Genomic DNA, 26199 nt, shown 5'->3' with positions numbered 1-26199 from the left:
TGCTGCTTCTCTGCTGGAGGATTTGCCCGAGGAGATACCGGAGGAGCATAAAGAAGATTATGAGAGTTCAGATGACAGTGATTTTGAAGATGTGTGAATTTGTCAGGGTGCTAGGCTGTAATCCCACTTATTTGTTGTCTGGTGTGTGTGTGTGTGTGTGTGTGTGCACGCGCGCGCATGCCTGCCTGCAGTGGTGGGCAGTAACGGAGTAAATTTACTTGAGTACTGTACTTAAGTACATATCCAGAGGATTTGTACTTTACTTGAGTATTAGATTTCTTTGGTACTTATTTCTCTTACTTGAATACATTTTCAAGACAAATATTTTTACTTTTACTCAAGTTAATTTCTAGGAAAAGTACTCGTTACTTTCAGGTCTGCTCTTTTTTTTTAAATATACTATTGGACACTGTGTTGTGTAGCTGTGTTTGTCAAAGAAGGAAATCTAGCGGTGCGCTTGGCACAAGGCGGAGCGCTGCATCACTGTAGCAAAACCTCAAAGGTCAGAAAAAAGTTCATAGTGTCAGGCACATCTCAATGGAATATCAACCACTATTCAATGCAACTATCTGAATCAGCATACATGTACATCGCTATCGATTGTCCGTCACATCTAATGAGAGATCAAAGGCGTTTGTCATGTATAATGAAATCTCAACCCACAGCTGTAACTATGATGCAAACTGACGAAAAACTAAAAAGAAAACTATCATAACCCTCAGCCAACCATAAACAACCTCAGCACCAGATAGCAAATAGTATATATTCAGCATCTCTCATCTCAGAAAATTCAAAAGAAAAGAGAAAAAGAGACGCTCGCCGACAAGGGCCGGCAGAGCTCGGTGATGCGTCTTTTACGCACAGGTAAAAGACTCGCGTTGCGCATGGTAGCCCATTTGTTGTGATCTGTGCACACTACCCATCTTAGTTACACAGGGTTTAAATATAGATTACTAGTCTATCTGTTAGTGTCTTTATTAGTGGAAAAAAATGTGTGTGTGCGTGTTTTTTTGGTTTGTTTGTTTTTACACCGCGCAACGGCTTCAGTCAGGGCAAACCTGATTAAGAGGCTAGAAACCTCCTCCCAGGCTTCTGCTTCATCAGGCCATGAAGGACTGGTCACTGTGAACTCGGACCTCCCGGACCAAAACATCAGTTTCCTCCTGGAAAAGGTTTGGCCGCCCCAGGTTGATATCTGACAACATAGGGATGAGGACAGGTCCCTGGTCTTTTCAGCCCTGACCCCAACCCAAGCACCTCACACCTCCCTCAAGGCCCTATAATGGCCTAGATTGTAAGCAGAAGTGTTGTCTCTTAAAGTGACCCATTGTAATCACAATTCCCACTAAAAAAGGGAGAAAAACAAACAAAATCTTGCTTTTATATACTGGGCCTTGCAAGTGCTCTCTGAAAGTAAGCCTGGGATGGCTTGTGGCCATGAAATGGGAAAATTAAAACTTTGTCGTAGAGCTAAACCAAATACATTGTTGGAAAGGTCACGACCGGGAGAAAGACATATCTCAGTATGAAGACTCTGCATGGCTCCTGTTTTGAATTACTGACCTTTGAACCTTGACCTTGGTGCATGTTTGAAGGTTCATAATTCAGCAACAAAAGGGCCTACAGACATGGAACCAACTGTTATGGAGAGCTCTTGGCCTCAGCTATTATGTGAGCATAGTCAACACTAGGGGGCGCTGTCAAATATTTGTAAAATAAAATTTCACCCATTTAACAATTACATATTAAAAATTTGATTACACAAATGTGTTACCCATCCCCTCAAACTCAATCCAGTACTTACTATTTACAATTACAGGAAAAAGGGTGCATCAAAAAACACAATTCTTGAATTTTGATATGGCTGGGTGCTAAAAGTGTTCCAATATATGTAGAAAAAACACATGCAAAATATTTGTCCAATACATGATGATTTAGGGGTGCCACCGCACATCTGTTTTTGTTGGATAAAGTGGTAATCAGTGCCCAATGATCGCCATAGAGCTCTGAGGTAAAAAAGACTCCAGCTCAAGAAAATTGAGTTGATCTTTATGTTTTTGTGTTGGGAATACTCTTATTACATATTACTACCATATCTGTAGTTGTGTCTTTGTATATGTGTATTTATATATTATATGGGTATTTGGTGCCCATTACATCTGGCTAACGTTAGATAGCAACAGTTTGCTAACCACAGTCTAGCTATGTTAGCTAAGCTATTAAGCTTAACATCAACAGTATTCCAGAGAAAAGAGTAGACAATATCATATTTAGAGTATTGATGTCTCATGTCTATTGAGAGTAGCATTGTAGTTGTTAAATTCACATTTTAAATATAGGTATATTTGCGAGCACATCTGTTAGGCTCGTGATGTAATGGTAAGTTATCATTGTAGCCGAATGATGAAGTTAGACTAGCCTACAGCTAAAATTTGAGACTTAGGAAAGCAGCGCATTATGCAGCACACAGCCTGTTCAAGGCAACGGAGAGATACGGGCTCATTCTTTCTGGTTTTGAACGCTTCATCACCCATTAGCATTAAAAAACTTAAAACGCATGTGTATTTCTCCTCAAATCCTGCACCAAGTTCCTTTAAGATTGAAGTTTAGTTAATGTCAGCTCTTATCATTTGGCCCTGTGAGTTGCCAGTGAGTTAGCCACTAGAGAGGGTTTGTTCTTTTAAAAGGACAGTTCAACATTTTGGCAAATTGGCACATTGCCATAATCCCTATAGCCTAGTTTTAGCAGTAGGTTCGTTACCTTTATATGTCGGTGCAAGCTATTTTTAGAACGGTGGAGCAGAGCCGTGAGCTGCTCAGAGCTACGCTAAGGAGGCTAATGGGATTTCTTGGTTTCCCTCATCAAACTCATCAAATACACAATCCAACAACTCCACAACGCTCTGGTGGACAAGTTGTGACCTGCACATTCACCACGCTATGAGATAATAACAGAACATTACGAGACGGAGTTGTTTTAGAGGAAAATTCATGCAAAGCAGCTGATGCGCGTTCCCGGCAGGAGCAGTTTTCCGGCAAGCAGTCTATTTGCCTCGAAAACAACTCTGTCTGGTAATGTTCCGTTATTATCTCATAGCGTGGTGAATGTGCAGGTCACATCTTGTCCATGAGAGCAATTTGGAGTTGTTGGATTGTGTATTTGATGAGTTTGATGAGGGAAACCAAGAAATCCCATGAGCCTCCGTAGCGTAGCTCTGAGCAGCTCGCGGCTCGACTTGGCCATTCTAAAAATAGCTTGCATCGACAAATAAAGATAACGAACCTACTGCTATGACTATAGGGATAATGGCAATGGGACAATTTGCCAAAATGTTGAACTATCCCTTTAAGTGTGTCAGTATTGCTCCTTGTGTTTAACAGTAAAGTCAATTAAACTTTATATGTGTGTCCGACATCCATCGCTGCTGCACAAAACTCAGGGTAAGACCATGTAAACATGTCCCATTGACTGCCATTCATTTTGTCTAGATAGGAAAAATGAATGGAGAATTTTGAAAGTTCTATTCTGAGAAATGCCCAAGTTGCCCAAAGGCCAGACAAACTAATTTTACTTTGATAGCCCTATAGAACATGTTACTGTAAAAAAGTTCAATGTAATCAACATTTCCTTGTCAATTTTTTGGCAATTATCCATCCATCCATCCATCCATCCATTTTCATCCGCTTGATCCGGAGTCGGGTCGCGGGGGCAGCAGTCGGAGCAGGGATCCCCAGACTTCCCTCTCCCCGGACACTTCCTCCAGCTCTTCCGGGGGGACCCCAAGGCGTTCCCAGGCCAGCCGAGTGACGTAGTCACTCCAGCGTGTCCTGGGTCTTCCTCGGGGCCTCCTCCCGGTGGGACATGCCCGGAACACCTCACGAGGGAGGCGTCCAGGGGGCATCCTATACAGGTGCCCGAGCCACCTCAGCTGGCTCCTCTCGATGTGGAGGAGCAGCGGCTCTACTCCGAGCTCCTCCCGAGCTCCTCACCCTATCTCTAAGGGAGCGCCCCGCCACCCTGCGGAGGAAACTCATTTCGGCCGCTTGTATCCGGGATCCCGTTCTTTCGGTCATGACCCAGAGTTCATGACCATAGGTGAGGGTGGGAACGTAGATCGACCGGTAAATCGAGAGCTTTGCCTTTCGGCTCAGCTCCTTCTTCACCACGACGGACCGATACAATGACCGCATTACTGCGGCCGCCGCACCGATCCGCCTGTCGATCTCACGCTCCGTTCTCCCCTCACTCGTGAACAAGACCCCAAGATACTTAAACTCCTCCACCTGAGGCAGGAACTCTCCCCCGACCTGGAGGGTGCAAGCCACCTTTTTCCGGTCGAGAACCATGGCCTCGGACTTAGAGGTGCTGATTCTCATCCCAGCTGCTTCACACTCGGCTGCAAACCGCCCCAGTGCATGCTGAAGGTCCTGGCTCGAGGGAGCCAACAAGACCACATCATCTGCAAAAAGCAGAGATGAAATCAAGTGGCTCCCGAACCGTACCCCCTCCGGCCCTTGGCTGCGCCTAGAAATTCTGTCCATATAAATAATGAACAGAACCGGTGACAAAGGGCAGCCCTGCCGGAGTCCAACACGCACCGGGAACAGGTCTGACTTACTGCCGGCAATGCGAACCAAGCTCCTGCTCCGGTCATACAGGGACCGTACAGCCCTCAGCAGAGGGCCTCCGACCCCATACTCTCGGAGCACCTCCCACAGGATGCCACGTGGGACACGGTCGAAAGCCTTCTCCAAGTCCACAAAACACATGTGGACTGGTTGGGCAAACTCCCATGCACCCTCGAGCACCCTGCGGAGGGTGTAGAGCTGGTCCAGCGTTCCACGGCCAGGACGAAAACCGCATTGTTCCTCCTGAATCCGAGGTTCGACTATCGGCCGAATTCTCCTCTCCAGCACCCTGGAATAGACTTTCCCCGGGAGGCTGAGGAGTGTGATCCCCCAGTAGTTGGAACACACCCTTCGGTCCCCCTTTTTGAAGAGAGGGACCACCACCCCGGTCTGCCAGTCCAGAGGCACTGTCCCCGACTGCCACGCGATGCTGCAGAGGCGTGTCAGCCACGACAGCCCCGCAACATCCAGAGACTTGAGGTACTCAGGGCGGATCTCATCCACCCCCGGTGCCTTGCCACTGAGGAGCTTCCGGACTACCTCAGTGACTTCAGCTTGGGTGATGAATGAATCGACCTCTGAATCCTCAGCCTCTGCTTCCTCGACGGAAGGCGTGTCAGTGGGATTGAGGAGATCCTCGAAGTATTCCTTCCACCGTCCGACGATATCCCCAGTCGAGGTCAACAGCTCCCCTCCTCCACTGTAAACAGTGTTGGTGGAGCACTGCTTCCCCCTCCTGAGGCGTCGGATGGTTTGCCAGAATTTCCTCGAGGCCGACCGGTGGTCCTCCTCCATGGCCTCCCCGAACTTTTCCCAGACCCGAGTTTTTGCTTCCGCGACCGCCCGGGCTGCCGTCCGCTTGGCCTGCCGGTACCCGTCAGCTGCCTCAGGAGTCCCCCGAGCTAGCCAGGCTCGGTAGGACTCCTTCTTCAGCTTGACGGCATCCCTTACTTCTGGTGTCCACCACCGGGTTCGGGGATTACCGCCACGACAAGCACCGGAGACCTTACGGCCACAGCTCCGGACGGCCGCGTCAACAATGGAAGTGGAGAACATGGTCCATTCAGACTCAATGTCTCCGGCCTCCCTCGGAATCCGGTCAAAGCTCTCCCGGAGGTGGGAGTTGAAGACCTCCCTGACAGGGGATTCTGCCAGACGTTCCCAGCAGACCCTCACGATACGCTTGGGTCTGCCAAGTCTGACCAGCTTCCTCCCCTGCCAGCGGATCCAACTCACCACCAGGTGGTGATCAGTTGACAGCTCAGCCCCTCTCTTCACCCGAGTGTCCAAGACATACGGCCGGAGATCAGATGACACGACTACAAAGTCGATCATTGACCTCCGGCCTAGGGTGTCCTGGTGCCACGTGCACTGATGGACACCCTTATGCCTGAACATGGTGTTCGTTATGGACAAACCGTGGCTAGCACAGAAGTCCAATAACAAAACACCGCTCGGGTTCAGATCGGGGAGGCCGTTCCTCCCAATCACACCTCTCCAGGTAACACTGTCGCTGCCCACGTGAGCGTTGAAGTCCCCCAACAGAACGATGGAGTCCCCGGTTGGAGCACTTTCCAGCACCCCTCCCAGGGCCTCCAGGAAGGCCGGGTACTCTGCACTGCCGTTCGGCCCGTAGGCCGAGACAACCGTGAGAGACCTATCCCCGACCCGAAGGCGCAGGGAAACGACCCTCTCGTTCAGTGGGGAGAACTCCAACACATGGCGGCTGAGCTGGGGGGCTATGAGCAAGCCCACACCAGCTCGCCGCCTCTCACCATGGGCAACTCCAGAGTGGAAGAGAGTCCAGCCTCTCTCAAGGAGTTGGGTTCCAGAGCCCAGGCTGTGCGTGGAGGTGAGCCCGACTATCTCTAGTCGATACCTCTCAGCCTCCCGCACGAGCTCAGGCTCTTTCCCCCCCAGCGAGGTGACATTCCATGTCCCTAAAGCCAGAGTCGTTGTCCGGGGATTGGGTCGCCGGGGCCCCCGCCCACGGCTGCCACCCAAAACACACGGCACCGGCCCCTCATGGTCCTTCCTGCGGGTGGTGGGCCTACTGGAAGGCGGGCCCACGTCGCTCCTTCGGGCTGGGCCCGGCCGGGTCCCGTGGGCGGAGACCCGGCCACCAGGCGCTCGCAATTAGATTTTCGAAAATTGCACATTTTTCGAAAATTTCACAAAACTTTGTGTGTTAGGTGGCACCCCTAAATCTCAATGGATTTCCTCAAAACTTTGCAAAAGTCATTTTTATGTTAATTGGAACAAAATGCATTGCCAGCCAAATTGATATTTTGAAATAAAAATTTCACATTCAAATTTGATGCACATGTTTTAAAACTACAATTCCCTAGCGCCGCACCCGGCCGCACCATGAGCCTAATACAAATCAGCGCCATTTTTGTAGTTTTTACGGTTTTCAAATTAGGGTTGTGAAATTAGGGTCGTAAAAAGATATATCTGCTGAATAAATCAAATATCTGCTAAAGCCGAACTTGTAGTTAGACTGTATCTAGATGTGGTATGCTAACAAAAAGTACAGATTTTGGTTTGTTTCAGATATTTTGAGAACAATTGTGCAAATTGAGTTTTGGCGGACTCAGTCTGGTTTTGGCTCCGTCTGACTTCCGGTTTCCGGTTCGACCAAAACCGTACTTTTAAAAAAATTTTTTATATATAATGTTATTAATAACGATGGCCCTACCATTAACCTACGATATTGTTGCGTTATCAAAGAGACATACGTGTATTTGTGTTGAGAAATGTCAAAATTAAAATAAACCTTTGACAGTGAGGAAAATACTTCCGGTCATCTGATCCTGGATAGCCACTCGTAATCCTTCTAATTCTGCATTTCCATATTCAGTTTATCACTCCAAAATCAAAGTTTTTTTATTGGAAAAAACAAAACAAAACAAACAAAAACATCATAGAAGGCCCCCTTAACTGCAGCCTGAGAGGGTGTCCTTATCAGAGACATCAAATAATGAGGACTGATCAAGGTATTGACCCTTGATCAGTTTTATGATCATTTATCATAACAGTAACTGTAATGTGATTACTAAATATTTTAAACATAATCCCTTACATTACCTTGTTACTTGAAGAAGATACGTACGCTAATTGCAGTAATCAGAGTAAAAGTAATCCAATTGCTTTCAACAACACAGTCTCACCCCTTTGCGTCAAACGGTTGACGCTTGGTCAAGGCCCCTTACGTCAATGAAGAGCTCTTTTCCAAAACGCGATAAACTTTAAAAAAAAATGAGTTTGTCACACCATTTTGCTGTGTACTGAGCCTATTCACTGCTCCATCAACGTCTCACGTCAAATCGCTACATTTCCCTGTTTAAAAGGCACCGCAAGATGCAGTTTCCCTCCAAACCGCGATAAGCGCCAAGTCTATTTTTAGCCAAAACGCGACATCTCCTCTCTCTCCTCAGAATTCTATGAGCAGCTCCATGCAGTCCAACATGGCGGTGCTCTGAACCCAGGTCTGTTTTCAGTCATTCATTCAGTAGTTTCTGGGTTCTGTGTTAATTACTGTATCTGTTTATGTGGTGGACACTGTGCCGTTAAGTAGCCTATACCCCCACAGCCCCCGCATACCGTACGAGCCCCGCCCCCCGCCTGTAACGCCGCGTGTCCTCCGTACCAACGATCGATTTTTTTTTATTTTTTTTTTTACAGCAAAGACGTAGTTTTGTTTACAGCAACATGTGCTCACATCATGATAGCGTCTGTATTTTGATTATTAAAACTTCCATAGTCCATAGTTCTCTTTGTTTAACATGTAAAGAGACAGACATCATTACCGTCCCCCTCCCTCCCCCCGACGTGCGCGCGCGCACACGCACACACACACACACACACACACACACACACACACACACACACACACAGAGAGAGAGAGAGAGACACGCAGCACCTCAGTGATGTTCTCATGTCATGTTGGTTGGTTTTTCAAGACAGAAACCATCAATTTTTGTTTTTTTAAATGTGGATTTATAGCGTTTTGAGAAAAAATAAAATAAACTTTGAGTTTTTAATCAACAATATTGTTGTTTGATTTAATAATCATTGTTCAACATGTCCAGACTGAGCCAACAATCATTTTAACAGGATAAATTGAATATTAACAAAATGGGTGGGTCTAGGTAAAAAATGTCATTTTCTGGAAAACTATTAAAATGGATTTATAGCGTTTTGGAAAAGAACTCTTCATACGTGGAGGGGGTACCCTCGAGGTCGTTTCTCGACGAATAGGGCCACTCATAGACTTGAATGCAAATCCCTCATCCTCGGATTTTGACGCAGGGGGGCGGGACCGTTTCTCCCTCGACGTTGCTCCAGAACGCAAAGGGCCACTCATAGACTTGAATGCAAATCCCTCATCGTCGGATTTTGCAGTTCTCACCCCCAGTGCGTCAACAGCCTGACGAACGGTCACTGTCCCTCATCGTCACATGCCTGACTCATTAGGTGCCCGTTTTTCGTCAGGTTTTGACGCGCTCGGCTTTCAGTTGATTCCAATGCAGTTCCCTTCGCGGCGATATGTGACGCTCAGAGCAAGTGATCCAGCCGACCGGCTGCGGCACTGACAGACGCTGTGAGCAGAGGAAAACTTTTTTTTTTTTTTTTTTAACTTTTCCTTAAATCTTTATTGAACCTGGTGCTGCTGTGTCTGACGTAGCTTTCGGCAAGGACGTCCTTTCGGTTATTTATTTATTTATTTATTTAGTGATCATGGTGTTTGGTGCAGAATAATCAATCAATAAATAAATAAATTACGTCCTTGTCGGAAGCTGCGTCAGACCAGGAGGGGGGGTTGTGGATTCTACAGGTGAAGACCACTTCCGCGTTCAAAAAGCTGCTCTGTTTAATCAATATTCTGAAGAAAGATCTGATTATTAGCCATAATGCTGTAACCATCCAAGGAAGACTGTGTAACAATATTATGTGCTTCTGCTGAGTCTAAAAGCCCTGTGTAATATCAACTTTATTTTAAGAAAACACGCTTTGTTTCCAATGTCATATCACAGAGAAGCACTACATTACCCATAATCCTCATATTTATCAGCGACGTGTCTGATTGGTTGAGCTTGCTGTTACCAGCAAATGAAAAAATAAAACAAATTGAGCTTATATTATTTTCTTAAAAGGTCTTAACATCTTTTTTGTTTTCAACATTGAATAAAAAAAGGGTGCTATATTGTTAAAATTCAACAATAAAGTGCATAAAAGTTGGCTTGACTTCTTTCTTTTTTTCTTTTTTTTCATAATTTTCACCAGCATCTTTCTGGTCCACATCACATCACATTTATTGTAATTTTTAATTCAATGAGTGAAATGAGTGACATTTTATTTTTTATCTGAAAAACATTATTATGAATTCAAGGGTCAGAGGTCACTGATTAGTGTTAAATTTAACCTTTTTGACCCTGTTTCCTTGAATAAATCACTAAGACTTTGATGCGGGAAGCTGAGATTTTGATTTGATTTTGTTCAGAGCACTAGGGACAAAGTTTCTGTAGAATTTCAGACCTGTCGGACATCCAGAAGGGTCACAGCTGACCGTCCAGGCTCGTTTCTCGGCCTTCAAAGCCTAGATTTAGAAGCCTTTTGTCTAATAACGTCTACATCCTTGGGGTTATAAGGCTGAAAGTTTCATGCATTTGTCCGGGGCCTAAGGCCATCCACCATGTGCAATTTCAAACCCGTGCGACCCGAGTGTCAAAGGTCGCTGATCTGTGACCTTTTTGACCCCGTTTCCTTGAATAAAACACCAAGACTTTGATGCAGGAAGATGAGCTTTTAATATGTGGTCCAGAATGTCTAGTAGATTGTGTGTGCAAAAAATTCAGAGCTCTGTGACATTCAGAAGGGTCACAAATAGCCAAAAAGCAATGCTCCTTTCTCTGACCTCATATTAAAGGAGAAATGCAATTCTTTAATAGCTTCCAGGTGCTTTGGCCTATCAGGCTGAATTTTTAGCTAAAGGAGCTGGTGTACGATCAGGAAGTAGGGGAGCTGTGCATAAAGCCAATTGGTAAGTGTCAAAGGTCACAGGGGTCAAACATCAAAGTGAATCCAGCCATTCCTGCTTTTTCTCAACAAAACATACACGCTTTAAGTTATCATCATGAAATATTAATAGGTTGTATATCAGAGAGTCCTCTATCAGAATATTTTGGTCCCGTAGCTCTAGGGGCCCCAGGGGGCCCCGGGGGGCCACTTGGCTTTCCCATGCTCCCACAGAGTTGGGTCTCGGGGTGATGGATAAGGGCCTCACCATGAGTCCACAGGCCAAGTTTCAAGTGATTTGGTCGGTTTCTATGGAAACGGCGGCCTCAAGGATACAGAGGAATGCGACTGTTTGAAGCCCCGCCTCTCGAAAAGTAATGGCTCAATCAGGACCAAACACACATCTACGCGTTCGTCTTGGGCCCCCGAACCATATATTATGAAATCAGAACTGCACGACTTTTGGAAATGTGTTTTGTCTATTTCGGCTTTTCAGACTCAGAGTCTGTCAGACTTAAAGCTTGAGAGACCCTCTTAGTCATACCCCCCAGTAAGTTTTTAAATAGTATTGCATATTAACAAACTATTTTCAACTTCGTAATCAAACGTTAAACGGAAAAAATACTTACAGTTGTAACAGAGATGTTCCTCACGCCCATCCGCCATTCTCTCTTGAATGCGTCTAGCAATGCATGATGGGATATCTTGCTCCGGTTAGTGACCATCGGATGCTCACTACATTCCGCGGTGGATTGTGGGATAGATTCAGTGCACTATATAGTGAACATTAATAATCACTAAACATTCGGACACCACTACAAAATGGCTTGGTCACTATATAGTGCACTATATAGTGGTTAGGGGGTGATTTCGGACACAGCCATTGTCTTTCAACTCTGACATCACAAGACACTGTACTCAGTCCCTTGGTGTGAATATTATCATTCCACCTTGACATCACAAGTGAATAGTCTCATTCCACTGTGACATCATAAGTGAATATTGTCTTTTAACTCTGACATCACAAGACACTGTAGTAAGTCCTTTGGTGTGAATATTAACATTCCACTGTGACATCATAAGTGAATATTGTCTTTCATCTCTGACATCACAAGGGGGTCCGCCCGCTATTCAGACATCCCGCTATTCCGACATGTCACTATTTAGACATCCCGCTATTACGACATCCCTCTATCTAGACATACCGGTAGTCCGACACTTTTTGATACCGCTATTCCGACACGTCTTTTTTTTTTTTTTTTTTTTTACAGCTGCGATACCCAGGCGCGTCTCTCTCTCTCTTTTCTTTTCAGCATGTCTATCACTGGTTTGATGAGGGAGTGATGTTCTTAATCTCAACAACTCAACTATCAAGCAAACAAAACTGACACATATGATAAACAAACAGAACTATGCTGCAGTTTGTTTGTCAAGTTAACCTGTCACCTTCAGCACCACGGACAGCGCCGCGGAGCTGCAGCTGTGAGCGTCTGGTCTCTGGGCTCAGGGCCTGGGGCCTCATTTATCAAAACTGTAAGTAAGCAGTGTAAAACTGCTGCTACTAAATGTTTTGCTTAGGCCTACGGTGAAAAGACAGCCCAAAATATTTACACCTTTTTCAGATCTATCAAACTGTGCGTGCACAACTCTGCACCTCAACTTTGATAACTGGATCCAAGAATGGTGCGCAGTTGCGCACGTGAACACTCCGTCCCGGAATGCCTACACAACCATATGGTCAGCACGTGCATATTAATTAGCCATGTGCGCTCTGTGGAGCGACAACAAAGTGACAACGAAGACAACGGGCGGAGGGAGGGGGAAAGAAAGCGAGATACATGGCATCGGGCAATAAATCAGGCAAAAACCTCCCAAATCTCAACAAAAGGGAGCAGAAAAAAGAATAATCTTATGTAATCTGCCCCTTTATTCCAGACAATCTTTTTTTTCTTCTTTTACCTATGTTAAAACAATGTAAAGCAGCAGGATAAACTCAGGTGACAGAATAATAACAGTCTCAGCTCTGCAGATCAGTGTGTGCTACTGCCCTGTCAACACACCCATGTGGGGCCCATGTGGGTTGCATATGGGCTGGTGAGTGGGCCCCATCTGGGCTGCCCAGGTGGGTCCCAGTCAGTTTTGTCCGGGGGCTCCATGGTGGCCCCATGTGGGCAAGCCCAGATGGGCTGAAGGTGGGTTTTACATGGGTCCTATCTAAAGCCCACTTGGGCAACCCAGGTTTCTCCCACATGGGGCCCACACTAGGTGGGCCCCATGTGGGCTGATTATGGGTCCCTACTGGGTCTTACACTGTACCCATAAGGGTAGTAACCATTATTATTACGGGCTAACAAATTTATTTTTGGGGGTTCTGCTGTTCGGCCTACCGCTTATTTCACAGTAGGCCCATACAGTACTTAAATCAAGCTACAATAATGAAGAGACAAGCAATAGAATTAATTATATTTTTATTTTATAAAAATTAGAATAAACATCCTTGTTCGTCACTCTGGGGTTATCTGTCTGGCCTGTCTTTTGCCTCCCCGGTCCCTCGCGCCAATGAGCCACTTCGACACCGCCCTCTCTCCATCTTTGCGCGTGATCTGGCTTGTCAGTGGGTTTTTCTTCAAGCCTCCTGCAAGAAAAAGAATATAATGGTCACTTACTTCACAGTGTAGACAAGGTCGCGCACATCCAGTTTAAAAGGTGCTGGCCTCAAAAATGTAGACAGGAAAGGCAAAAAAGGAGACCGCACACATCAGCTCCCTTATGTGCAGATTTATTAGCACATCAACAATAGTAATGTTTCGAGCACACTGCTCTTCTTCAGACAGTGTGAGTCTGAAGAAGAGCAGTGTGCTCGAAACATTACTATTGTTGATGTGCTAATAAATCTGCACATAAGGGAGCTGATGTGTGCGGTCTCCACATACTTCATAGTGCCAACACAACTCTCAGCCAGGATTGTAAAGTGAACTATGTTAAAGGGATACTTCACCCAAAAATTATGATTCTTACTAGTGATGTTCGATACCACCGATTTCCTTTCCGATCCGATACTGAGTAAAATTCAGGCTGGTATCGGCGATACCGATCCGATACCGATACTTTGTGCAAATACATCTAATGTGCGTGGTAAATCTAAAAAAAAGTAGTGTATTTCAAATCATACGACATCAGAGTCACTTATTTAGCTATTTATTTTAAACTCAGAAGTATACTGAGGTAGCAGCCTCATTCACAATAGCCGAGCTATTACAACAACAGAAAAACTGGAGTGTTTGAAAAAGGTGTTTCAAACGCTAAAAAAGATAAGTAAAATAATAAAACCATTAAAAAAATATCAAATATTATCAAAAATAAGAATAAATAATAAAAATGAAAGCTTGCACGTTACACGAACATGTTATGATACTTTCCATCATTCACAAGTCTTTGTAAAGGAACAATAGCATATTACTGTCTTCCCTTAATTCACGTTACATGAACATAACATGAAAACGCTTCAACAAAGCATCCAACATTGATGCTTTCCATAATTCACAAGTTTTTGTAAAGGAACAATTACTGTCTTCCCTTAATTCACGTTACATGAACATAACATGAAAACACTTCAACAAAAGCATCCATTGACACTTTCCATCATTCACAAGTAGGGCTGGGTATCGTTTAAAATTTTTCGATACCAGTACCGATACCAGTACCCTTAACACGATACCGATACCAATTGAGTACTTCATTCGATACTTTTTTTCAACTTCATTAGATACTAATCATGTGAAAAGAAAGCAATCGGTTACATGAATGTCACCACTCCCCCCCATTCAAAAGATTTTTCACGAGGGATGGGCAATGAATAGTCCTTAAATAAAAATAAATAAATAAATAAATAAAAGTTTATGAGACAATCATCTTGTATGAAAAAATGTAAATGTCTCCTTTTCACTGACGCAGAAAGAGAAACATGGAAAGACTCCACCAGAAAGTTCTGTGTGAAACTCTGTCAAATAAAAAACAAATGAAACTGAGGTGCAGTGCAAACTCTGCACGGTGCAGATTCTGATTAGAAGCGGCCGGAGAATGTTGATGTAGTAGTTTACACCGGGAGAGGAGACTTCCTCGTTTAGAGGAGCGCTCATTACGTAACGAGGGCTTCATTGAACGGTGCCGCTGTGACCAGAAGCAGTAACGTGAGTCTCACTGTCCGAGTTTTCATTTTTAAATGACCGGCAGCTGTTCAGTCGGTGATTTAAAACGATCGATTAGCGGTAGCGCCGCTTCACTACGAGCGGGGAGAGAGAGGGGAAAAAAGAGAGAGAGAAGGTGTGTGTGTGTGTGTGCGTGTCTGTGTGCGTGTATGTGGGCGGCGGTGGCGGCGGGGGGGTTCAGGTGCCGCTTCTCATTTTAAAAGACGGACAAGAGAGAGAGAGAGACCCGCTTCACCGCCGTACAAACTGTTATTGTTGCGGTGGTAGACCAATCACACCGCGCATTGAATCTAATGGGTCGTTCAGACCAAAAGCGTCAAAACCGTCAAAAGACGCTCTTGACGCTTTTCCGCGACGCTGGTGGTCTGAACACCCTGGCGTTTTGATGCGCGTCAAAGAAGTTGACGTCGGTTGTGGTTGGTCATCCATTTAAAGGGGCCGCGACATCTACACTCTGATTGGTTGCCGCTGCTCCGCATCATCGCTCATTAGCATAAAGTTCAGGAGATTTCAACTTTCTCCTGACGCTCTCGCCGCCAAAACGCGACGCCAACGCCTTTGACGCTCTTCAACGCTCCTCGACGCTGGTTCTCATTGAAAATGAATGACTTCCGGCCACCGCGACGCTCTCGACGCTTTCGGTCTGAACGTACAGTAAGAACACTTGCAGCGATTGGCTGCGAGCAAAACCATAGAAACAGTCTTTTTTTTTTCTTGATCTGGGTACACAAAGTATCGATTGCAGGTATCGATTGACAGGCGCAGTTTCGATACTACTTGGTACTGGGTTGTTTCGGTCGGTACCTGAAAAGTATCGAGTACCGATACCCAGCCCTATTCACAAGTTTTTGTTGAGGAACAATAGCATATTTACTGTCTTCCCCTTAAGTCTGTTTCGTTTTTTGCTCAGAACCTCTCCTGCCTTTGAAAAGACTCTCTCTGACGGTACAGAAGTGGCAGTCATTCCCAGGTATCTCACTGCTAGTTTGCTCAGGGCTGGGAAGGTTTGTTCATGTTCTCTCCACCAAACCAGTGCATCCCTGTCTCTGGGTATCACTTTTTCTTCTGAGTACCGACGTACTTCAATGAGCACATCACTGGTAGCTGACCGGTGATGTTGTCCTGACAAAACCTGCGTGTCAAAATCAGTCCATATCCCTCCTTTTGATACACCTGAACCTGAGGGGGCAGGACTCTGGGTTGGCTCTGAGGCAGAAGGCCCTGAGGTAGAAGGTCCTGCAGTAGAAGGCCATGAGGTAGAGCTAACAGTAGCTGTTAAGCTTGGGGCTAAACTGGGAGCTGCCTGCCCTGTCTGATAGACTTCCTGCATTTCAGAGAGAAGACGCTTTTTCATTACCTCCACATTGTCTTTGTCTCGAAAACCAAGATGTTTAAACCTGACATCCAGAAATGTACTGGCAGCTAGACAGTAAATGGTCTCAACACCTCTGAATCTGCGCTGACATTGCTGTGCCAGTTGTGTGGCAAGGGAGCTGCCTTGGCGTTCACAGGCTGCTACAGCCCTGTGAATAAGTGACACGAGCGGAATTACTTTGGAGACTGAAACATACTTTTCAGCTGAAACTTCCCGTGTTACTTCTTCAAATGGCCGTAGTGCATCAACTGTTTGCTTGATGAGGGATAATTCTCCCTCGTCTAAGCACAATGTGTTCCTCCCTAAAAGGCAGAGGGCTGTGGTCACAGCATCCTTTTGCTCATAGAGCCTCTCCAGCATGTAAAAAACTGAATTCCAGCGAGTAGCTACTGACTGGATTAGCTTGTGCTCTGCCACTTTCAACTGTTGCTGAATAGCCCTGAGCTTCTCGGTGGCCTGTGTGCTGTGGTGAAAAAAGGATACGATCGCACTGCATTTTTCCAGCACTTTCACCACTTCCGGGACAGTTTTTAAACTGTCCTTAACAATCAAGTTCAGTGTATGTGCGAAACATGGATGGTGCCTCCACCCAGCCTTGTGCACTGCAGCAACCATATTCGCACCATTGTCTGTCACAACTGCAGCGACCTTGTCAGTTATGCCCCATTCTTCTGTGATGCGTTTTAGTGCTGAACTGATATTGTCGGCTGTATGCTGCCCATTGAAAGTGTGGGTTTCCAAAACAAATTCCCTCATTTCCCAGTTTTCAATGAGATGACATGTTACCGTCAAATATGCCTCTGTGGATACTGAAGTCCACATATCAGTGGTAAGTACAACACTAGAAGCATTTTGCAAAGATGCCCTTACTTTGCCTTTGCATTCATCAAACATTTCTACAAGAAGTGTCTCTGTCAGTTTCTTTCTTCCTGGGAGTTTATATTTTGGGTCAAGAGCTCTCACAAATCCTTGGAAACCCTGGTCTTCCACTATGGACAGAGGCTGGAGATCCTTCGCAATCATCTCTCCCAGGCATCTTGTGAGTGTTGCTGCTCTTGGGGAATCATCTTTAAATGACATAAAATCACAGGACAAAATTAACGAGGGGGCTACTCTGTACTGAATGCTTAATCTTATTTAGTTTCAACTATGTATGTATGTGTGTGTGTGTGTGTGTGTATGTATGTATGTATGTCTCTCCAAACAGCCTAGAATAAGGAGATACAAACACTTGCTGTTTTATAATCCTGGGTGACTCAAAAATTGCCAGTAAAATATTTAATGAAATAGATACCACAATATTTGCATTTACATTTTTTAAATATTAATTGAACAGTTAAAGCAAATCAGACTGATTGTAAATAATAATAAATATATTATATAGATGAAATGTTTTTTTTTAATCCATCTAGACGAAATGTTATTTTTTTATCCATCTTTTCCAGTAGGAGTTTCTAAACACCATGGCTGTTTTGTCACAATTGCTGTGTATAATTTAATGACACTTAGTCTATGTAATCCACTTTAAATGATCAATATTTTGGAAAATCTTACCTGAATAAATCTAGGCTTTATTATGTAAAATTATCTCAGTGATACACGTATTAGCCTACTCCAAGTATGCATTCATTTTCGTTATTTATCTTATAACCATATTAAACAACTCCAACAGCAACAGTGTTTAGCGGCGCTTAAAGCTCCGCATTTTCTCTCTCTGTACCTGGGTATTGTCTGCTGCCTGTGCCGAAGGACTCCGCCAGAGACGTCTGCCTTGCCCTGCCTGTCCCTGACACATTGAGCGGCTGCTCCTCTGTCCGCCTTTGCACAAAGGCGTCATATTCTGTGTTGTGGGTTGTTCTTAAATGTTTTACTAGGTTTGTTGTGTTGCCACAACTCTTGACAGTTTTGTCACATATGTCGCAAACGGCATCCTGGCTGTTCACGGAGCTAAAATAGCTCCAGACATGACTTCTCTTGCGCTCCGCCATTGAATTCAGACAGACTGAGAGACGAGCGAGCAGAGCACAGCAGTGCCACTACGCTTAGTGCGCTACGCATTAGGCACTTACCCAGGCGGAAGAAAAAGTAGTTCCTACCAGCAGCGTGTCATTTAGACAAGATCTCAATAGTTTAGTTACTTTCCACCGTATTCCTGTTAACGATGTACATCACCACAAATGACTGAAGTATCAAAAGTATCGATATTTTCATTTGAGTATCGATTTTACAGCATACAGATCTGGTATCGGAAGTATCGATATTTCAGTATCGATCCGCACATCACTAATTCTTACATCAATTACTCACAACTAAAAATTATAACTTTTGGGTGAAGTATCTCTTTAAGAAAAGTGCTATATATATATTAAAGGTACATTGTGTAAGTTATCCTGTTATCTATTCACGAAAATCAATCATTTCGTTCAAAAGTACGTTTTTCATTCATCAATAATTACCCCCATCAACAAACTGAAGTGTTCCGGTAAGCTCTGAATTTGCCGTTCATATCATTCATATCTACATGGAGCGGGTAAGCTTCGATAATTCGATAATGTAGCTCCAACATCTACGGTGTAGGAGTGAATAACACATTCTGTTTTTCTGTCCAGCTGTGCTCTTAGATCAATATGTATAAATGTAAGGTGGTTGATGAGATACTCTGTTTGAAAAAGGAGACCAACTGGGGTGGGGGGGTGGGATAATGTTTTGTATGTTTTCTACTTGTTAGTTTGTTTATTTGGGAAAAATCACACATCTATTTGTAAAGGTCATGTAACATGATGTGAAGTGTTTCAATAAACAGATTTATAAAAAAATAAAAAATAAAAAATACCACATCGCCATGACAACATATTGTCACATGTATTGTTTTGCCTCGTGCTGACGGGCCACTTGTTTACATAGAGGCTTGTTTATGCCGTTACGTGCAGTGGCTGTCGTCCGTCTGCCATCTAACCGATTTCACGTGAATGCATCATGAAAAATACGACTGAGTGGCTTGCGATCTACAACCACACCACTAGATGGGAGTAATCCTTACACAATATACCTTTAAAGTTATGGTCTACAATCTGAAAGATGATGAGAAAAAAAATCCCTGTCCTGTGTGTTGTTCCCCCCCTCTCTCACTCCCATTTCCTGTCTCCGTCTCAACTCTCCTGTCCAGTAAAGGCGAAAAAGCGCCAAAAAAAAAAACATTATTCACATGCACACGTACCATATATTACTTCAAACAGTTTTAAGGCCTTGAACTCTCTCTTCCCATTTCGGCCCACGAAGTTGTACTGCCTGGATAAGCCATGGTCTAGGAGGAAGGTCATCATCCTTCTTGTGGCCTCGTCCACAGTACTCCCTCCTATGTCCGCCACCGCTGCAACCTAAGGGAGAACAAAGTCAATACAAAGCAAATTTATTTTTATTGCTCATTGGAGTAAACCACACAACATGATAGAACTGTCACAGGCATGGTTGTGAGGACACTTAACATGCATACCAGTTCAGACATGAAGCTTGGGTTTGCCAGCTTTTCTTCCATGATTTCTACATCCCTAACTGTCTTTAGGGGGAAACCCTCTGGTGTGGAAGAGACGGTGATGCCAATGTTGCCACGCTGTTGTAGAAGTGTTTGTAGAATTCTCCCTTGGATTCTTTGGGTCTCTTTCATCTCCTCAAGGAGTGATAAGATGCGAACAAACATGCTGTCCCTGATTTGTGTTCGAGGGGTTTCTGGTGGGGAGGTGGGGAGGTGGTGATGCGTTGAGCCATTAGGCAATCTAAGGTTACCCAGAGGTGGTGGAGGTGTAGGCCTGGCACATGGAGGTGGTGGAGGTGATGACCTGAGGGTGGAAGGAGGCGAAGGAGGTGTCAGCACAGACCTGAGTGTGGATGGAGGCGGTGGAGGTGATGGCCTGAGGGTGGAAGGAGGCGGAGGAGGTGATGGCCTGAGGGTGGAAGGAGGCGGAGGAGGTGATGGCCTGAGGGTGGAAGGAGGCGGAGGAGGTGATGGCCTGAGGGTGGATGGAGGCGGAGGAGGTGTAGGCCTGATAGGGCTGCTCGACCAATCGTCATCATCCTCATCTTCATTGGATAAAATCACTCGCCTAAAAATTCATAATATACAAGCACAATGACATTACTCATTCAGAGAGATGAACACACACACACCTACACATAGCTTGTTTTAAAGGGATAGTTCACCCTAGAATGATATTTCGCTCATTATCTACTCACCCTCATGTTGACTAAGGGCTGGAAGAAGTTTCAGAGTCCACCGTCCCTTCTCTGAGTTACAGGGGGTCTTGGAGTAGCAGTGCATGTCCATATAACGGTTGCAAAGGGACACCAGAGCTCTTCGTAAAAAAACACACACAAAAAAACATCCAAATACCTCCATGCTGCTCGTATGTAATGTCCGTCTTGTGCTGAAGCCCCAAATTGCGTAATTGTCCCGAAAAAAATTAAATAAGTCTATATTTTAAGCTTGTTTGTAGCGGAAGCTTCTCGAAGCTCCTCTTCCTGGTCCGTCCAAATCTCGCGTGATTCGCAGTAACCGCACTGACGCCGGCGCAAATCACGCGAGATTTGGACAGACCAGGAAGAGGAGCTTCGAGAAGCTTCCGCTACAAACAAGCTTAAAATATAGACTTATTTAATTTTTTTCGGGACAATTACGCAATTTGGGGCTTCAGCACAAGACGGACATTACATACGAGCATCATGGAGGTATTTGGATGTTTTTTTGTGTGTGTTTTTTTACGAAGAGCTCTGGTGTCCCTTTGCAACCGTTATATGGACATGCACTTCTACTCCAAGACCCCCTGTAACTCAGAGAAGGGACGGTGGACTCTGAAACTTCTTCCAGCCCTTAGTCAACATGAGGGTGAGTAGATAATGAGCAAAATATCATTCTAGGGTGAACTATCCCTTTAAACAGGGAAAAAGGCCTAATACTCATTTGAGAGGAGAATGTATGTGTGTGAGAAGAGAATGTGTGTGTGTGTGTGTGTGAGAGGAAAATATGTGTGTGACAATGCCAGAATGAATTATGTCTTGTACAGTCCCTCATAGCTTTGAGCTACATACATAAAACCTGTAAAAAGCATCCATTTAGCATCTAACATTTCATAATTCAAACAGCCTTACCTCTTTTTGCGCTTCCCCCTTCCCATGTTCTCTGCAGCATCTGACTCGTCGACAGTCGGTACGTCTGTGTTCTGCTCATACTCAACCAATTTTGATCTGGCAATCTCATATGTTGCTGTGGGAGACAGACAAGAGTTGCAGAAGAGAAAATTTAAACCAAATCAACAGTGAGCTCATCACTATCAATACACATGGACACATTACCTGCTTTTCTCTTTACAGTCAGCTTGTATGTTGCCCAGTCAGTGTGGGGGTCCTGTTGCTCGACGACCGCCTTCGCCATGTTCACCCTTGCTGGTGGCCAGTAGCATGCATCCTCCTCAGGTCCGATAAACCATTTGGTCGGTATAATTGCCAATCCTCCACCATTTATAAAATCAACTACTGCGAAAGGCAACATGCTTAAAGGAAAAAAGAAATATACATACATAAAAATACATGCAACAAACAATAAAAATAAAAAAAACAAACAAAAAATAAAAAATAGCACACTAATGCAGGAGTGGCAATGCCACGTATCCAGTCTTATGTGGTAACAGAACCATTTTTGTTTTTAACTCCTCCACAGGTAATAGCTGCAAGTCTTTAGATAAATTGAAAACAAAAAGAATTCCAAGACGTGATGAGTCCATTGGATAGGTGAAAAAGGATTTGGCGGTTTCAAAGACATTACACAATACTTTCACAGTTCCAGAATGTGACGTTGTTTCGCACAATAACAACCCTTCCACCTACAGAAAAACAGTCATTGCCACGAGAAGAGGAGATCAGTGTCTGTCCATCATTGTAACATCTGTATTGATCCCATGTTCCAACTGAATTAATCATCGGTCCAGAAAAGTGAAGCTGTTTCAGTTGGGTGAAAACTTTTGTGGTCTTCTGGCTTGACACTTTCTGCTTCTCATGGATCCTCCTGACGAGTTGCTGGACAGGATTTTGAGGCCGACGGACAAGTTTTTTAAGTTGACCTAAATATGTCTCGAAGGGAAAAGCTGAAACACTATCCAATGGACCATATTTTCGCGCATCTTGAGCTAGGTGGATCAATGAATGGATGTTATAGCTGACAAATTCAGTGCCATAAATCGAAGCAAAATCTGTTACAAAAAGTTTTAAAATCTCCTCTGCATAGTCACAATTGTCAGGAGAACATAAGGCAGGACTAAGAAAAATTCTCATAGATACAGACAAAAGTAAAAAGTTTCTGTACATTCTGCTGGGTATGTTATTAAGGAGGACAGCAGGGCCTGTGTAAAGTAAAAATTGACGAAGCTCTGTAGCTTTCCATGTGCTGAATTCAAACAAAGATCGTGGTTTCCTTGCAAAATTGCGAGGTAAATATTGCCTGAGCGAGACCATATATGCTGACATTACAACAAAAAATTTCACAGATTGCCTGCATTTCAGCGGCCCCTTCAACCAAGGAAATATTAATCTACGCATTGCCCCCAGGCACACGAGGTGCATATAATCTAATACAAAACTGGTAACTAAACCTATACCTAAATCATTTAGGGGGGAGACTGACAGTTGGTGCCGTTGATGATAGGCCTGCCTACCAAATTGCTCATCTGTCCTGAGCTCTGCTGATATCTCTGGAAAAGCCACCCTTCCATTTATGTGCTGGCCTTTTTGAGTGCACCTCTCGCATCCATAATAGCCCGTGTGGCCTTTGGAGCATTTAAGAAAGGCACGAGCCGGTGCGTCACAAATAAAAGCATCGGGTACTGCTACCCTGAAATGTACACCATTGTACACAATACCTCTCTGAGAAATGGCCTTCATATCAACTATGAATTCTCGTAAATACTCATGCACATCTGTGGGTTTGGACGCACCTGAATACAGTCCAATTACAAACACACTACATTCTGGAACTTCCTTAATTCGACCAAGAATCGGCCACAGACTCGTACTGGAACTGCGGAACAAGGGCAATCCATCAATGTTAATTCGAAGTGTGAGTGTATCAGTCCCATTAAAATGTCCTAAAGATTTTAGTTCAGACATCAGAGCATTTTCAATCCCAAAGTGAAAGTAGGACCCCCCAGCTACATTTGTCACTTGGCAGGATCTGTCAGTGGACATAAGAGTTCTGGCATCCATTGGGACATCAAGACCCTTTTTCCTTAGGATTTTCAGAAGCGCAGACAGCGCTGTTTGTGGTATGTTGAATTCTGTGGCCCACTCTGCAAGCCCACATGAATCAACATCATCATCATCTTCCGAGACAGTAGATTCATCAGAGTCACTATCAAAACCACCAGGCATATCCGAGGGAATGTCACAATCATAAAAAACATCTTCCACAGGATCCTCCAGATCATTTGATAAGTTCTCAAAATCATCTTGAGCATCGTAGAAGTCCGGCGTTGACTCTTGCTGTTCTAAATCATCACACATTGACTCTTCTAGGAGACGTAAATGTTCCTCCACTTTTGCAGCAATTTTCCTCCTTTTGGTTCGTTGTGAACCCTCCATTATTTCTAAAAAAAAAAAAAGTTTTAGTTTAGTTTACCCCCAGAATTTTTTTAATTAAAATAATGCACAAAAATAACTGAGAATAACACAGGGACAAACCGCCACTGCAACAAGAGCATTGTAGTAAATCTAGTCAGAGCATGGGTAATTGTATGTTTTATATAATTCAATGAATCATGTCTAACGCAACCGTACAGATATTTATATTTTTATAATTCAACAAATCATGTCAATCACAACTGTATATATGTATATATATATTTTTTTTTTATTTCAAAGAATCATGTCAATCGCAACTGTATAGATTATATATATATTTTTTTATAATTCAACAAATCAAACATGTCCAGTCCTCCTGCAATTATGTAAATGTACTACTTATTTTGTTATCTACCGGCCCGCTGTCTTTATGGACTTTTTTCAATTCAAAAAACTTTATTTATCCCCAAGGGGCAATTCAAGAGCACGCTGAGCAGTTCAAGTAAAATCACATGTAGACAACTAACACGCACACGCGCACGTGCACGCACACACGATTTAGCATAATGCTAATATAACATAGTGTGAGAATAACACAGGGACAAACCGCCACTGCAACAAGAGCATTGTAGTAAATCTAGTCAGAGCATGGGTAATTGTATGTTTCCTATATAATTCAATGAATCATGTCTAACGCAACCGTACAGATATTTATATTTTTATAATTCAACAAATCATGTCAATCACAACTGTATATATGTATATATATATTTTTTTTAATTTCAAAGAATCATGTCAATCGCAACTGTATAGATTATATATATATTTTTTATAATTCAACAAATCAAACATGTCCAGTCCTCCTGCAATTATGTAAATGTACTACTTATTTTGTTATCTACCGGCCCGCTGTCTTTATGAACTTTTTTCAATTCAAAAAACTTTATTTATCCCCAAGGGGCAATTCAAGAGCACGCTGAGCAGTTCAAGTAAAATCACATGTAGACAACTAACACGCACACGCGCACGCACGCACACACGCACACACGATTTAGCATTAATGCTAATATGCTCTGTCCCCACTAAATAAACAAAGTAAAGTATACCGTGACGACGAGGCCACAGCCGCCGCCAGCACGGGACTCGCGGAAGCGCCGAGAAGCGGGGGCATTTTCATTTTGTCGTCCGTTAACCGATTGTGTCAAGCACACCAGACGCGGAGCGTCGCGATCCTGCAGCGATCGAGTCAATTTTGGCAGGAAGTCACACAAATAAACATGAGAGAATCCGGTCAATTTTCAAAATAAAACACCGCGGTTGACAAAGGCCAATGTACGTCTGTAGCCTTGTTTTTATCAATCAAAACAGAGCGCGAGAGATGAACACACACACAGAGCTGAGCGGCTTGTCAACCGGCGCCGAAAAAATGAAGTGAACAGGAGGGTCGCGGTCCGGTGTGTCCCCGGCCTAACGGGGCTAGCGCTAGCCACGTTAGCTGCCGAGCCACGCTAGAGCACAGGAGTCGCATTACATACACCGTGACAACTAAGGACCGCGGCCGTCAGCCTCACCTAGCGCTAGCCCCCAGTGCTGACGGCGGCACCTCAATGCTTCCGTTGCGGTGGCGGTTAACTTAGCTGTGGGCCCGAGCTCCAGAGCCACCCGGACTGTGGCTATTTTCGAAACCGAATACTAGCTCCGAGGCAGCAGGCGAGGCTCTAGTCGGACCCACAGCTAACGTTAACTGTCACCGTCAGCACAGGAATTGCGGCTCGGCGCTGGCTACGTTAGCCTCCTAACTTTCCCTCACTGCTAAGTGTGTAACTTACGTGACGTTATCAGAAACATTCAGAAGACACAACCCCAGCTTCCAAAGCTGATATTTCACTTAACTTACTGAGTCAGAAAACAAAATTTTACTTTTTACACGGACTATAAGACGAAATTGCCCATCAGAACTCAACAAAACTCACCAACGTGTTCGAGAAAATCGGAGGGAAGGCAATATCCTTCAGTCAACCACTCGAAATAAATTTAAAATAATGCTTGATATCAATTTAGTAAATTGAACCCGTATGTTCAACTGGTTTAACCGGGTTAAATTAACGTTAACTTTATATATACAAAAAGGCAGCTCCTTACCTGTCTTTTGTCCAGCAATGGCCAAAAACACGGTCTTGACCTCAGCACTGGCAGCAAAAAGAACAATGGTTTCTCCGGTAGCAAAGGCGGCAATCCAGGGTTGCTAGGCAAAGAAGGTTGCTAGGAAAAGACGGTTGCTAGGGACTGAAGAGGCTTCGGCCAATCACGGGGAACCTGACATGCGGCGACCTCGTGATCTCAAGTTGGGCAGACAGGAGGACGCCG

At 44.3% G+C, this 26199-nt stretch overlaps 1 protein-coding gene across 1 annotated transcript; it reads right to left on the bottom strand.

Annotated features, from left to right (window-relative positions):
- Window positions 1-13151: 13151 nt before the first annotated feature.
- Window positions 13152-19957, bottom strand: LOC146990386 (uncharacterized). Its single transcript, XM_085772996.1, has 3 exons — window positions 19724-19957; window positions 19448-19607; window positions 13152-13282 (listed from the first exon to the last, which is right to left on the bottom strand). The coding sequence occupies exons 1-3, from the start codon at window positions 19925-19927 to the stop codon at window positions 13152-13154; spliced, it is 495 nt and encodes a 164-aa protein (XP_085629122.1). The 5' UTR covers window positions 19928-19957.
- Between the last annotated feature and the right edge of the window lie 6242 nt (window positions 19958-26199).

The sequence above is a fragment of the Trachurus japonicus genome, chromosome 3 (assembly GCF_045865225.1).
Source record: "Trachurus japonicus isolate A0001 chromosome 3, Traja_1.0".
NCBI lineage: Eukaryota > Metazoa > Chordata > Actinopteri > Carangiformes > Carangidae > Trachurus > Trachurus japonicus.
Note: the sequence above shows the minus strand (reverse complement) of the source record. Positions and strands in the feature narration are given on the sequence as shown.

Coding starts and splice junctions, on each gene's coding strand:
- LOC146990386 (XM_085772996.1), bottom strand. CDS start 19,927: ATGTTTGTTCGCATCTTATCACTCCTTGAGGAGATGAAAGAGACCCAA. Junction 19,608..19,723: donor CAAGCTTCATGTCTGAACTG/GTATGCATGTTA, acceptor GTTCTCCCTTAG/GTTGCAGCGGTGGCGGACAT. Junction 13,283..19,447: donor ACTGTTTGAAGTAATATATG/GTACGTGTGCAT, acceptor TTTTTCTTGCAG/GAGGCTTGAAGAAAAACCCA.